The 12,245-nt window shown below is 57.3% G+C and overlaps 1 protein-coding gene across 1 annotated transcript; it reads left to right on the forward strand.

Moving 5' to 3' along the window:
• The first annotated feature begins 230 nt into the window (after positions 1-230).
• Positions 231-4,670, forward strand: ELF3 (E74 like ETS transcription factor 3). The gene is made up of 9 exons (XM_041422585.1): positions 231-340; positions 1,055-1,223; positions 1,893-2,123; positions 2,340-2,423; positions 2,517-2,636; positions 2,753-2,842; positions 3,613-3,729; positions 3,883-4,078; positions 4,184-4,670. Exons 2-9 carry the CDS (start codon positions 1,061-1,063, stop codon positions 4,302-4,304), a joined length of 1,122 nt encoding a protein of 373 aa, XP_041278519.1. The 5' UTR covers positions 231-340; positions 1,055-1,060; the 3' UTR covers positions 4,305-4,670.
• The last annotated feature ends 7,575 nt before the right edge of the window (positions 4,671-12,245 follow it).

Genomic DNA, 12,245 nt, shown 5'->3' on the forward strand with positions numbered 1-12,245 from the left:
AGTGTGGGTGAAACTCTGGGCACCGGTGGGGCACGGGCTCTGACAATGATTAAACTGGCCAGCCCAGATTTCCCGGCAAGGCAGCGCAGGGCTGGGACCCGGTGGTTCATATTATGCAAATCACCTGGATCTGGGAGCATGAACGTTTGGGGCTGGAATTCCCCTCGGGCTGCCAGATTGTTACGCCGCCCAAGCTATAAAAGCAGAGGCACGGGCAGGGCTTGCCCATCGGCACCAGCCTCGCGGGGCCCATGAGCAGTGGCTAGTGCCAGCCCGGGCTCCTTCCCTCTCCGGCTCCTCTCTGGATTACCCGCCGCTGCTGGAGTTGCCACCACAGAAGGTACCAAAGCTTTTTTGCCGAGGCCTGTTGACGTCCCCGAGGCCAGGACAGCTGCTTTGCTCTCCTCCCCGTGCACTTGGCTCTCACCGGGGGATGCGCTCTGGCCTTTCCTCGCTGCACCTCGGCTCTCCCACCGCCGCTGGGAGCGAGGGCCCTGCGGGGCCCAGCGGGACAGCAGCTCCCCTCCAGCCCCCAGGCTTGGTAATGGACAGCGCGATCTGGCTTTCTGTGAGGGCCGGGCAGGGCTCGGTGCCCCCGCGGCTGCAGTGATTGGGATGTGCTCGCTGTGACCGCTGGAGAGGACTGGAGCTGTGGCACAGCAGTGGGCAGCGGGGCAGCGGCTGGGCCAGGGGGCTCAGGAGCGGCCGAGAGCCCAAACCCCACCCGCGGAGGGGCTGTGTCACTGTTCTCTGCCAGCCACCTTCTTGCTGTCACCTCCTGCTGGCTGGCAGCAGAGCGAGGCTGCTGGGGACAGGGCTGTTCACAAGCAGAGTGACGCCACGTCCCCAGCTCGCTCCGGCTCAGCCTCCCTCTGTGCTGGCCCCCGAGGAGCTGTGAGTCAGCCCCAGCCAGCAGGTGCTGGGTGCATATTTCTGCACAAGTGACCTGAGAGGTGACGATGGGTGGAGGGAGAGGCAGCCCCACCTCACCCAGCCTGGCTCTGGGCTGCTGCAGGTGCTGGGGGCCTGGGCTCACTGTCATCTCTCGGCACAGAGCTCCATGGCAGGATCTTGTGAGATCAGCAACATCTTCTCCAACTACATCAGCGCCATGTACCAGCCCGACGAGGTGCAGCCAAGCTTGGACATGCTGGGACAGCTTGGGGATGACAGCAACCTGGGGCTTAGCCTGCCAGCCAGCCAGCCCCCAGCACAGAGCACAGGTAGGAGCAGAGGAGTGGCACTGGGGAGCCAGCACATTGGGGCAATTGTGAGGCAGTGCCACTGGCTGGGAAGAGCACTGCAAGGTCCTTGTCCCACTGGGGCAGGTCAGCAGCTTCCACCATGCCTCAGTTTCCTCAGGGAAAGGCTGTGGGAGGACACCCTGGGTGGCACAAGGTATGGCTGCTGGGAGCACATCTTTTTATACAGAAGGCGGGGGAATCATTGTCCTCCTCCTACAGCACAGCATAGGGGACAGGCTGCCAGGGCTCACTAAGAGCAGTTTGGAAGTACAGTCATACTGGGGGCTCATGTGAGGGTGCTTAGGGAGACACCATGAGAAACACCAGGAGGGCAGGCTGGATCAGTGGTGATGGGGGCTCATGTGAGGGTGCTTAGGGAGACACCATGAGAAACACCAGGAGGGCAGGCTGGATCACAGCACAAATAGGACAAATGGCACTGAAACCAGTGGTGGGGGAAAAGGGGGGTCTGCAGGGCAGGGCACTATGGACCCTTTAGTCCCATAGCTCTTAAAGAGCAGGGCCTGTGTGTCCCTCAGGATCACCACTGGACCACAGCAGGTGTCCAGTGGCCACAGGCAGCCCACCTGAGGCACACGGTGCTGACACAGCCACCCTGCTCTGAGCCCTGCTCTCCATCCCTTGCAGACAAGCCCGAGTGGTTCAGTGAGCTCCCGTACTTCTGGACCAAGGTGCAGGTGCTGGAGTGGATCAGCTACCATGTGGAGAAGAACAAGTACGATGCCAGCTCCATCGACTTCTCCTGCTGCAACATGGACGGGCACACGCTGTGCCACTGCAGCAGGGACCAGATGCGCCTCATCTTCGGGCCCCTGGGGGATGAGCTCTACGACCGCCTGCACGAGATCAGTGAGTGCAGCAGGGTCTCTTTCACCTGCAGGCCCAGCAGCTTAAATAATCAGTTTGAGAGCCCTCCACTAGCCCAGGAGCCAGTGCTTCCTGGGCACTGCAGAGGCTGCGTGGGAGGGTGTGGGGGCACAGACCAGACCAAGCGTAGCTGGGCTCAGCTCCCCGCATGCACTATTCCCCTGCATATGGAACAGGCATTGCTAATCCCAGTCTTCACCCCTGTAGCCTCTGATGAGCTGAACTGGATCATTGATTTGCTGGAAAAAGAGGATGCATCTTCCCAGACCTTCCTGAACTCCAGTCAGCTGGGTAAGAGAGGGGCCCTGGCCAAGCCTTTTCCCCAGGGATCACATACTGATGGCAGCAAGGCTAACCCCTTCTTCCCTTCTCTGCCCCTTCCAGAGCTGGGAAATTCCTGCGCCAAGGACTCCCTGGAGGACTTAAAGCCCACAAACCCTTTCACAGACTTCACCTGCTTGCCTGGTTCCATGTCCCCAGGCAGCTCTGATGTCTCAGGTCAGTGTTTTGACAACGGTGGGTTTGGGTCTTGCAGCAGTCTGGTGGCAGGGGAAGGGTGGGAACAGAGGGAAAAGCCCCCAGATGCTCAGAGGTCTGAACCCTGATCCTTTGCCTCTCAGGGCCTGTGATGTCCCACAGCCCCAACTCTCAAGACTCCGGTGGAAGTGACCTCGACCTCGACCCTGCAGAATCAAAGCTCTTCCCTGATGGTGAGTTGTTTTCTTCCAAACAGGAGCTGAGAGGGGAGGGCTGGCTCCTGGGCAGTTCTGTACTTCCTACCTGGCAATGATTTAGGGGCAGCACCTGAACACCCATCCTCACAGTGAGAAGGAGGGAAAAGCCTGTTTCCCTGAGTGCTCTGCTTCTGTTTCTCTGTTGAGCAGGGCAATGGGCAGGGCAGTGGTGATCCTGTGGGAAGGGGTGGGTGGTGGCAGATGATGAAGACTGCATCCAGGGATCCTGGGCACAGGGGTTAGTGTTTGGTATTGATCCCAGCTGGTGATGACACTGGGAACACCGGGAATGCAAGGAAGCAGTAGGGTTTGGGGAAGGAGCAGCATGCTGCCCTAAGCATAGTGTCGGGGATCAGGCTGGAGGGAATGGGGTGACCTTGCTCTCAGGGGATATTTCCCTGGTACCTGGGCCTGAAAAGAGGGTGCTCTTGGTCCCTGGGAGGACAGGGAGGGGACTGCAGCCCAGCCTGACATGTGCCCCTCTCTGTGTGCACAGACCACTTTCCAGGCAGCAAAAAAGGGGACAGCAAACATGGCAAGCGGAAACGGGGACGGCCCCGAAAACTCAGCAAGGACAGCAGAGGCTGCCTGGAGAACAGGAAGAGCAAGCACTGTACGTGAACCTTCAGCCCAGGTGGTACCTGGGCCTGAAAAGAGGGTGCTCTTGGTCCCTGGGAGGACAGGGAGGGGGCTGCAGCCCAGCATGTGCTGCCCAGCCTGACATGTGCCCCTCTCTGTGTGCACAGACCACTTTCCAGGCAGCAAAAAAGGGGACAGCAAACATGGCAAGCGGAAACGGGGACGGCCCCGAAAACTCAGCAAGGACAGCAGAGACTGCCTGGAGAACAGGAAGAGCAAGCACTGTACGTGAACCTTCAGCCCAGGAGCCTCTCTTGGCTTCTTGGCTTCGTGGGGAGCGATGGGAGGAAGGGCCTTGGCAGGGGGGTTTAGGGTGATCCAAAGGTCCAAGGACCTGCAGGAGCTTCCCTGCTTTACAGCTCAATGTCCTCTTTCAGCCCCAAGAGGTACCCACCTGTGGGAGTTCATCCGGGACATCCTGATCCACCCCGAGCTGAACAAGGGGCTGATGAAGTGGGAGGACCGACAGGAGGGCGTCTTCAAGTTCCTGCGCTCGGAAGCAGTGGCTCAGCTCTGGGGCCAGAAGAAGAAAAACAGCAGCATGACCTACGAGAAGCTGAGCAGAGCCATGCGGTAAGTGCCCTACCCTGTCCTGCGGGGGGACTCAGCCCCACTGGGGCTCAGCCTGAGCCCTCCAGCAGCTCCTCAGAGCCCTGATTGCACCTCTGTGTCTCACAGATACTACTACAAACGAGAGATCCTGGAGAGAGTCGATGGACGACGGCTGGTGTACAAGTTTGGGAAGAACTCCAGCGGCTGGAAGGAAGAGGAGGTGCTCAACAGGAACAAGGAGCTGTAGGAGTCCTGGATGAACCAGGGTCTGACAAGCCCCTCAGGGCCAGCCCTGAGCTGGGCTCCTTGACAGGAAACTTTGCCTGCAGCTGTATGTGGAAGCTGCTGGCCCATGCAGCGTGTGGAATTCTGAGCCTCACATGGGCACGCTCGTGTGTGCGGGTGACTGCCAGCACCGACGTGTTCAGAGCCCATCTTTTGGCTCCAGTAGGTTATTGCAAACTGTGACTCCCTTGCTGGATCCGTACCTCCAGTTGGAGCCGTTGGGACTGTGGCTGTTTCAAAGCCTGAACAGATGCAAGGGGGAAGAGAATTTCAAGCCCCACTGTGAGAGCCCAGCAGGTCTCCTGCTATCACCCACCTCCTGCCTGGGCAGAGGAGCAGCACATCTGTCACCTGTGACTGAACAGAGCTTGTCCCAGTTGTGGGGTCTTCCCTCTCACTGCTTGCACCGTGCCAAAGGTGCCCCCTGTCTTCTTCACTGCATGTGGGTTGGGTGAGACCCCCTTTGTGTAGCAGCTTCTCGGTGTGGCACCTGCTGAGAGAAGATGGAAACATTGCGGAGCTTCACCCGGCCCCAGAAAGCCCTCAGTGAGTGAGAAGAGGACGTGGGACAGCATGCATGCATTTCGAGCCTGGCCTGTGTTTAGAGACAGGCCCTTTCTCCAAAAGTAGCTTCTAATTTAAGACCCAAAACAAGTACAGAGTGAATGTACAGATATATTTTTTCATGAGTAAGATGTTCCTGTGTGAGAGCGTGTGCTGTGGGGCACACAGGTGTGTGGTGGCAGGTGGTGATGCTCAGCTGGACTGAAGTGATGTCACAGGGCACAGACTGGTGCTGTGCCAGCCACGGAAAGGGACACCAACTCAGCCACACACCCACCAGGTGTATGTGGTTTTCTCATTTTCAAGTGGGAATATAAGATGAATAAATTGTTGGGTTTTTGTACCTATCTGTAATCTTTCTTGTTTTTCTTAAACACATGGTGGGGACCAGGCTTGTGTTACTTGGGATGTGCTATGGCCTGGACCTCATCTGCCACCATCTCCTGCCTGGTCATCCTGGCACAGAGTCACAGGGTCCTCCTCAGGGTGAGGTGGGCTTGTCCCAGACTGGCTCAAAGCCACCCATGGAGGGGCATCTCACACTCACTCCCAAACCTTGGCCCCTCTGAGAGCCCTCTGGAATTCCAGCCCTGGCACTTATCTTTCTGGACCCAGAGTTTGCCAGCTGCAGGCTGGTGGGAAGCAAAGCCCTGTCTGATCTGGGGAGAGGTTTCTCTAACACCCTCCACATTAATACCCAGTCACAGCCTGGGGGAGGACCTTTAGCCTCTCCCTGGCCAGGGAGACATGGAGGGTTACCAAGAAGCAGCACAGGCACTACAGGATGATTAATGCTCGCTCATCTCCGAGCCTGGCTGTTTTCTGGCCTCTTCCAGGACCTGGGTGGCACAAGGGCCACATCTCAGGAGGGGGGACTGCAGTGACCTGGCAGTGTGGGCAGCCCAAGCACATCATGTTCCCCTCCTTGCCCAATGCCATCTTGCCTCCCCATCCAGCCCAGCTGTGAGGAAGCCAGGAGGTTGTCTCAGGGATGCTGAGATGATCTCTCCAACCCACAGGATCTGTCTTGGGATGGCCAGAAGGAGTGCAGGGTGTTGGAGGCCAAGAAGACTCTCTGGTGTGTTTCTGCCATGAATGTGGCCAGCAGCAATAGCTCCTGGCTGCACACACTGCATTTCACAGTGAGTCTCTCTAAACACTGCTGGGCACCAGGGGGTTCTCGGTGCCACCCTGACCTTCTGCTGGTGCCCAGGACCTGCTGAATGGGCACTGCTCAGTTCCTGCTCACCCCCAAAGAGAAAAGCCCTGGGACCTGTCCTCTGAGCTTGGAGCTAGACAAGGTCTGGGATGCCCAGGCAAAAGCTGTGCCACATCCTTTTTTGTGGTTCCAGACACTGCCTGGGGGGGGTCTAAGGAAAGAAGCCAGAGCACCAGCAGGAGGGTGAGGGGAGGTTTTGCTGCCTTGACAGTAAAGGTACTTTGCAAAGCCTGAGATGCATTTTTGGCAGGGGGATCCAGCCATTATCACAGAGTCACAGAATCCTGGAACAGCTTGGGTTGGTAGGGGACATAAAGCTCATCTCATTCCCCACCCCTGCCATGAGCAGGGACATTTTCCACTGGCCCAGGGTGTTCCAAGCCCTGTCCAGCCTGGCCTTGAACACTTCCAGGGATGGGGCAGCCACAGCTTCTCTGGGCAACCTATGCTAGGTAGGATCTGACCACACCCATAGAAAATGTTTTCATAATATCTAATCTAAATCTCTTCTCTAGTAATTTAAAACCATTCTCCCTGTCCTATCTGCCCACGTTCCCCTACTGCCCTTCATTACTGCCAGAGACATGGCACTGTTCAACATCCCCCATCCAGCACTCTCAGGAGTGGGACACACTGCAAAGGAGAGCAGTAAGCCCTTCAAAGCAAGGTCTCAAACACACCATCTGGGCTGTCCCCCTGAGCTGAGCTGGCTGAAGCAGCTGAATTGCCCCCAGTCTGCCTGGCCTCAGCTTGAGTGTGAGGTAGGTGGCTTGAGCATCCTCCTAGAGATGCTGCAGTGACATCAAGGGCATGACCCAGCTGCTTTGCAGGGGCAGAAGTGCCCATGAGCCAGACCCATCTTCTTTTCTGTGGGTTTGGCTGCTGTTTCTGTATGGAGTTGCTCTGCTGGTCCACCTGGGATGCCTGGTCTCATAGGGAAGACCTTTTTCCTTGCCTTCCAGCATGCTGGGCTGAAGTTGTATTGCTCCCAGATACACACTGGGCTGAGGAGATCAGGGCTGCCCTGTGGTGCAAGAAGAGGTCCCAGGCCCTGGGTGTGAACCTGGAGCCAGTCCATGGTCTGGGCTGCAGCCAGACCTCCGTCAGGTTCCTTGCATAACCCTCCCCAGGGAACAGGTTTTCCTGGCTGGTGTCTGCTGGCTCCAGTGAGTGGAGGGTGCTCCAGCTCCATCCCTGACCTCCTGGAGCCCCTGCAGGGAGCAGGCCAGAGAGGGGGCAGGAGGGGCACAGGGGCAGGCACCAGGCCAGTGCCCGCTGGGCATCAGCGTGTCTGTGAGCAGACACAAACACAGCAGTGCAGCAAGGCCAGCCCCAGGCTGGGTCTCACAGGAGCTGGCTGTGCTCCTGGCTGCTGGCCCTCAAGTTTGGGGTTGTGGGTGAGGTGTTTATTCTCCGTAAATAGATAACCCCAGCAGGCTGGCAATGAGAGGGGAGAACTTTGTCACGCAGCCTGGTGCCCTGCCAAGCGCGCCTTGTTTGCTCAAGCAGTTTCATTTCTTTCCCGCTGCAGTTTGTGTTACCTAACTGGCCTGGGACAATGTTTAACCAGCTCCAACAGCAGCAGGGAACCCGTCTGCCTCGCCTCTGTGCCCTCAGTGTCCCCAGTGCCCATCGCTGCCACCCTACTGCCACTGTGAGAGGGTGGCACACCAGGCAGGAGCTTGGGGCAGAGGCAGGGTCTGTGGATCATAAAGTCAGAAGATGGTTTGGAAGGGAATTTATAGACCACCATGGTCCACTCCCTGTGCCATGGCCAAGGACACCTTCCAGTGCCCCATCCAACCTGGCCTTGGACACTTCCAGGGATGGAGCAGCCACAGCTGCTCTGGCTAACCTGTGCCAGGGCCTCACCTCCCTCACAGGGAAGAATGTCCACCTAAAATATAATCTAACCCTACCCTCTGTCACTGTGGAGCCATGCCCCCTTGCCCTCTGAGGTCCCCTAGTTGTGTGGGTACCTTGTGAGAGAGGAAGAGGAGGAGGCAGGGGTGTGTAGGCACAGACAGGGGGACCAGATCCTGCAGCCTCTCATGAAATCTGTGTGGGTCAGTGGGATGAAGAGCCAGGAAGGACTGGAGAGAGAGCAAGGCTAGAGAAATGCACACACACCCACCAACATAAGTGCACAGCCAGCACACACTTGGGGTAACCCCAACAGCCACCTCCAAGCCCATACAGAGCCACCCTAGCAGAGCCTCTCAGCAGGAGGCAGGAAAAACAGATGACTTGTTTATTTTATTATCTTTGGAGGTGCCTGGATTTTATGGCTGTGGCAAGCCATGACAAGAACTGAAGAAAAAGAGGATTTTCCTCAAAGACAGCCTCCCCTCACACTTTTACCCTGGGGTCTGTTGGCACACTTTTCCCATCAGGTTGAACAGGCACACAGTTCTCATGGAAATATCTTGGGCACCCCTCAAGTCTCAGCATTACACTCTAGTCTTCCTCAAGACTTCCCTAAGGGACACAGGGGCCATTGCTCAGCTCTGGTCCCACTTAGGGAAGAGAACAGCTTTCTCTGGCCACTGCTTCCCTCAGAGCTGTGGCCAAAAGCAGATTACTGAAAGTGGCTGAAATGCTCTGAGTGGGAGCAGAGAAATTGGGTGCGGGGAGAAGTTTCACCCAGACCAGCAAGAAGGTGTCCAATATCCCACATGCCAGACCATGAACTGCCCCTGAGCACAACAGCATGACCTGATTTTCCAGCCAAGCCAGACCGTGGCCATCCTTGAGCAGATCAGCGCAGATGGGAATGTGGTGGGGATGGGGACAGCCGTGGGAGGCAGGGACCATCTTTCTGGTCCTTCAAGCTCCCTGCAGTCCCTGCCGGCTTTCACCCTTCCTTACCCTTCTGTCTTTGCAGTGAGGGCAGAGCTCAGGGATGGCAGAGCAGGGAAGCCACTGTGGGAGCCACACACCCTTTGGAGAGGAGCTGGTCCCAGCAGGGGAGAAAAGGGTGTGGAGCAGGTGGAACCACTGCTGAGGGCTCTCGGGGGTGGAGTGTTAGTGGCTGTGCTGGGGGCAGGAGGGGGAATGTTTGGGGGGCCAGGCCGTGAGGGGTGGGGCTGTTACACACCTGCATTTCTGAGCATGGAACTGCGAGGGGAGGGCTGCTGCTCAGAGCAGAGGTGGAGGGCAGAGCTGCTGCCCAGGGGACACACATCACACAGGAGCTGGCAGGACAGTGCTGCCAGGGGCTGCAGCAGGGTGCTGCTGTGGCAGGCTCCAACCCAGCCTGCTGTCAGGGCTGGGCTGGCATGCCCAGGGATGGGCAGGCCCCTGAGCTGCATCCCTGCCCCCCGGGGCAGCAGCAGTTACCTGGGGGCACTTACCTGGGCTCCCAGAACACCCTCCCCCTGCCTGACAGTTTCTTTGATAACCACTTCCAGCAGAGCTGCCAGGGGTGCCTGCTTGGCCAGGGCAGCTGCCTGCTGCCAGGAGCTGGTCTGGCAACCTGGGCTGTTTGATTGTTTAGCAAGAGAATGGCTGTTCCCACTGGAGGAATGGGGAAGCTGGTGCAGCTGCCTGGAACCAGAGGCAGCAGGTAGCCAGTGACATCAGGAGCACCCCCAGAGCATGAAGGTACCACCCTGGGGAAGCAGGGTACCACCCTGGGACACCCCACGTGCCTCTGCCTGTCCCCTCTTCTCCTCTCCCTGTGCTCAGCACTTCAACTTGTGCACCCACCCATCCCTTGCTTCCAGCCAGAGCTCCCAGGGGCTGCCCCAGGACATCCTTTGCTTGTTCATGCAGGATGGGACCGGAAGGTCCAAGCTTCCAAATGGCTGGCTCCTGGTTTGCCACTTGCTGATTCAGCACCAGGCATTTTCCCTGCAGCCTGAGAGTAAAGCAGAAATTGCCCTGTGACCCATGGGGAGGGGCTGTCCCAGCCTCATGGCCCCATGCTGTTCTTGATGCTTCTCTGGGAGCAGAGCTCTGCTTGCACTCCAGCTCTTGCTGACCACGGTGGCTGGTCCCTGCTCCCAAGGACAGATTAATGAACAGTTTGCCCAAAAATGCTATGGCTGCCCCATCCCTGGAAGTGTCCAGGGTCAGGTTGGATGAGGCTTGGAGCAACCTGGGCTAGTGGAAGGTGTCCCTGCCATGGCAGAGGGGTGAAACTGGATGATCTTTAAGATCCTTTTCAACACAAACCATTCTAGGAGCATGACCTGATTCCAGCCCAAAGATTTATTCTCACACAAGTTTGACAAAGCTGCATCTCTGCATCTTCCCCAACTCCTGTTCCTGCTCAGATCCTTCCCCTCCTACAGAAAATACCAGATCTCAGACTGCTCAGGTTGGGATACATGCTCAGCCCTTGGTTTCTGGCACCCTTCTTGGGTGGATGTCTCCCAGCTTCCTTCATTCCCCTCTGTCCCTCATTGCCACCAAGAATTGCAGTGTTTCATTGTGGAATCAAAAGAAATGTTCACTGCATTCTTGTTTCCTAGCCAGCCCTGCCCTTTGTTAACCACCAAACACGATAGGGAGCCTGGCACTCCACCAGCCTGAAATGGAGTCACTGGGCAGAGGGCAAAAGCTGGGCACTCCAGGAATGGAAAGCACCAACTGAAGGGCCCAGCTGAGCTCGTGGCATCCCTGGTGGGCTGGCAGATGCCAAAGAGGCTGTCAAGGTCTGCTTCCATCACACAGACAATTCACTCCAACTGACCAGTGCCTCCTGAGAGCTCCCCCTTCCCACAGGCAATCAGGCATCACTAGCTCTTCTCTCTGCTCCCTCCCGAGCAGGCCACATGCAAACAAGCCCAGAAGCCTTTGCCAAGCCATCATGAGGTGTGGTCCTCAAAGCCCTGTGCTCTGGAGAGGCTTGGGACTGAGCTGGGGCTTGGTGATGGGATGGGGATCTGGGGACAGGGACAGCTGCAGATGCTGTGCTGTGTGATGGGGGACAGAGCTGTGTGAACTCACAGGCTGCAGCTCCCAGCTGGTATCTTCTGTGCAGATTCATTCCACAGTGAGCTCACCAGGAGCCCTGATCTCCTCCACTCGCTGCTCACCTTCCCACCCAGTTATAGCCACATGCTCCTCTGGGAGTTTTCACTGAGAATACACATAAGAAATCAAGGTGTTTGAGCTCACTGAACCATTTGGGGTACATTGTCATCCCAGTTCAGCAAGAGTTACTCCTCAAAAGCCAGAATGCTGAAAGGCAGGGTGGCCCAGGCCCTGCTCCAGGTGTGTGACAGGGGCTGTCCCAGCTGCACACCTCCCCTGCTGCAGTACCCCAGCACAGAGCACATCAGTCAGAGAGGAAGGAGAGCAGAATGCTGTGCTGGGGGGAGAAGGAAGATGAGGGGCAGTAGTGTCTGAAATGCTTGAGAGGAGATGCAAGGGAGAGGTGAGAACTGGAATACAGAAGTTATACCACTCTTCTGCATTGCAGTGGTGCCTAATGAAGCCATGGGGAGCCCCTTGCTGAGCATTTTACTGTGTCCATTGAGCCTGAATGGAAAGGGAAATGTCCCTCTCTGGGTGCTCCACAAAGGATTCTGGGGGTTGCTGACCTGCAGCACTGGGATGTCATGAAGGCTGCTGATGGCCAGAGATGTTCCAAGGGCATGGAGGGAGGAAATGGGAACAACCACACAGCCAGTGTGTCACCCTGTGGCAGGCCAGGGACCACCACCATGGCCCTGGACAGGAGCATCACAGTCCTGTGTGCATTCCTGGCAGGACTCCGAGGGTCACGGAGTGGAGACAGGTGACAGGTATAAAATGTCCAGCCTGCTGTGCCATGCACTATGTTGTGCTGTGGTGTTTGCTGTATTTCCCTGCCTGCCTGCCCCTGAATCACAGAACCACTGGTTGGAAGGGAACTTAGAGACCACCTTGTTCCACCCCCTGCCATGGCTAGGGACACCTTTCACTATCGCAGGTTGCTCAAAGATCCATCCAACCTGGCACTGAACATTTCCAGGGATGGGGCAGCCATAGCTGCTCTGGGAACCCTGTGCCAGGGCCTCACCACCCTCACAACCAAGAATTCCTTTCCAATATCCCTCTGCCAGTGGGAAGCCAGTTCCCCTTGTGCTGGCACTCCAGGCCCTTGTCCAAAATCCTTCTCCAGCTCTCCTA

This window comes from Onychostruthus taczanowskii, unplaced genomic scaffold (genome assembly GCF_017590055.1).
Source record: "Onychostruthus taczanowskii isolate IOZ18803 unplaced genomic scaffold, ASM1759005v1 scaffold74, whole genome shotgun sequence".
Classification (NCBI taxonomy): Eukaryota; Metazoa; Chordata; class Aves; order Passeriformes; family Passeridae; genus Onychostruthus; species Onychostruthus taczanowskii.

Excerpts from the sequence above, each read along its gene's own strand:
- ELF3 (XM_041422585.1), top strand. The coding sequence starts at position 1,061 with ATGGCAGGATCTTGTGAGATCAGCAACATCTTCTCCAACTACATCAGC. Across the intron at positions 2,424-2,516 it reads CCTGAACTCCAGTCAGCTGG|AGCTGGGAAATTCCTGCGCC; the intron begins GTAAGAGAGGGG and ends TGCCCCTTCCAG. Across the intron at positions 3,730-3,882 it reads GAACAGGAAGAGCAAGCACT|CCCCAAGAGGTACCCACCTG; the intron begins GTACGTGAACCT and ends GTCCTCTTTCAG.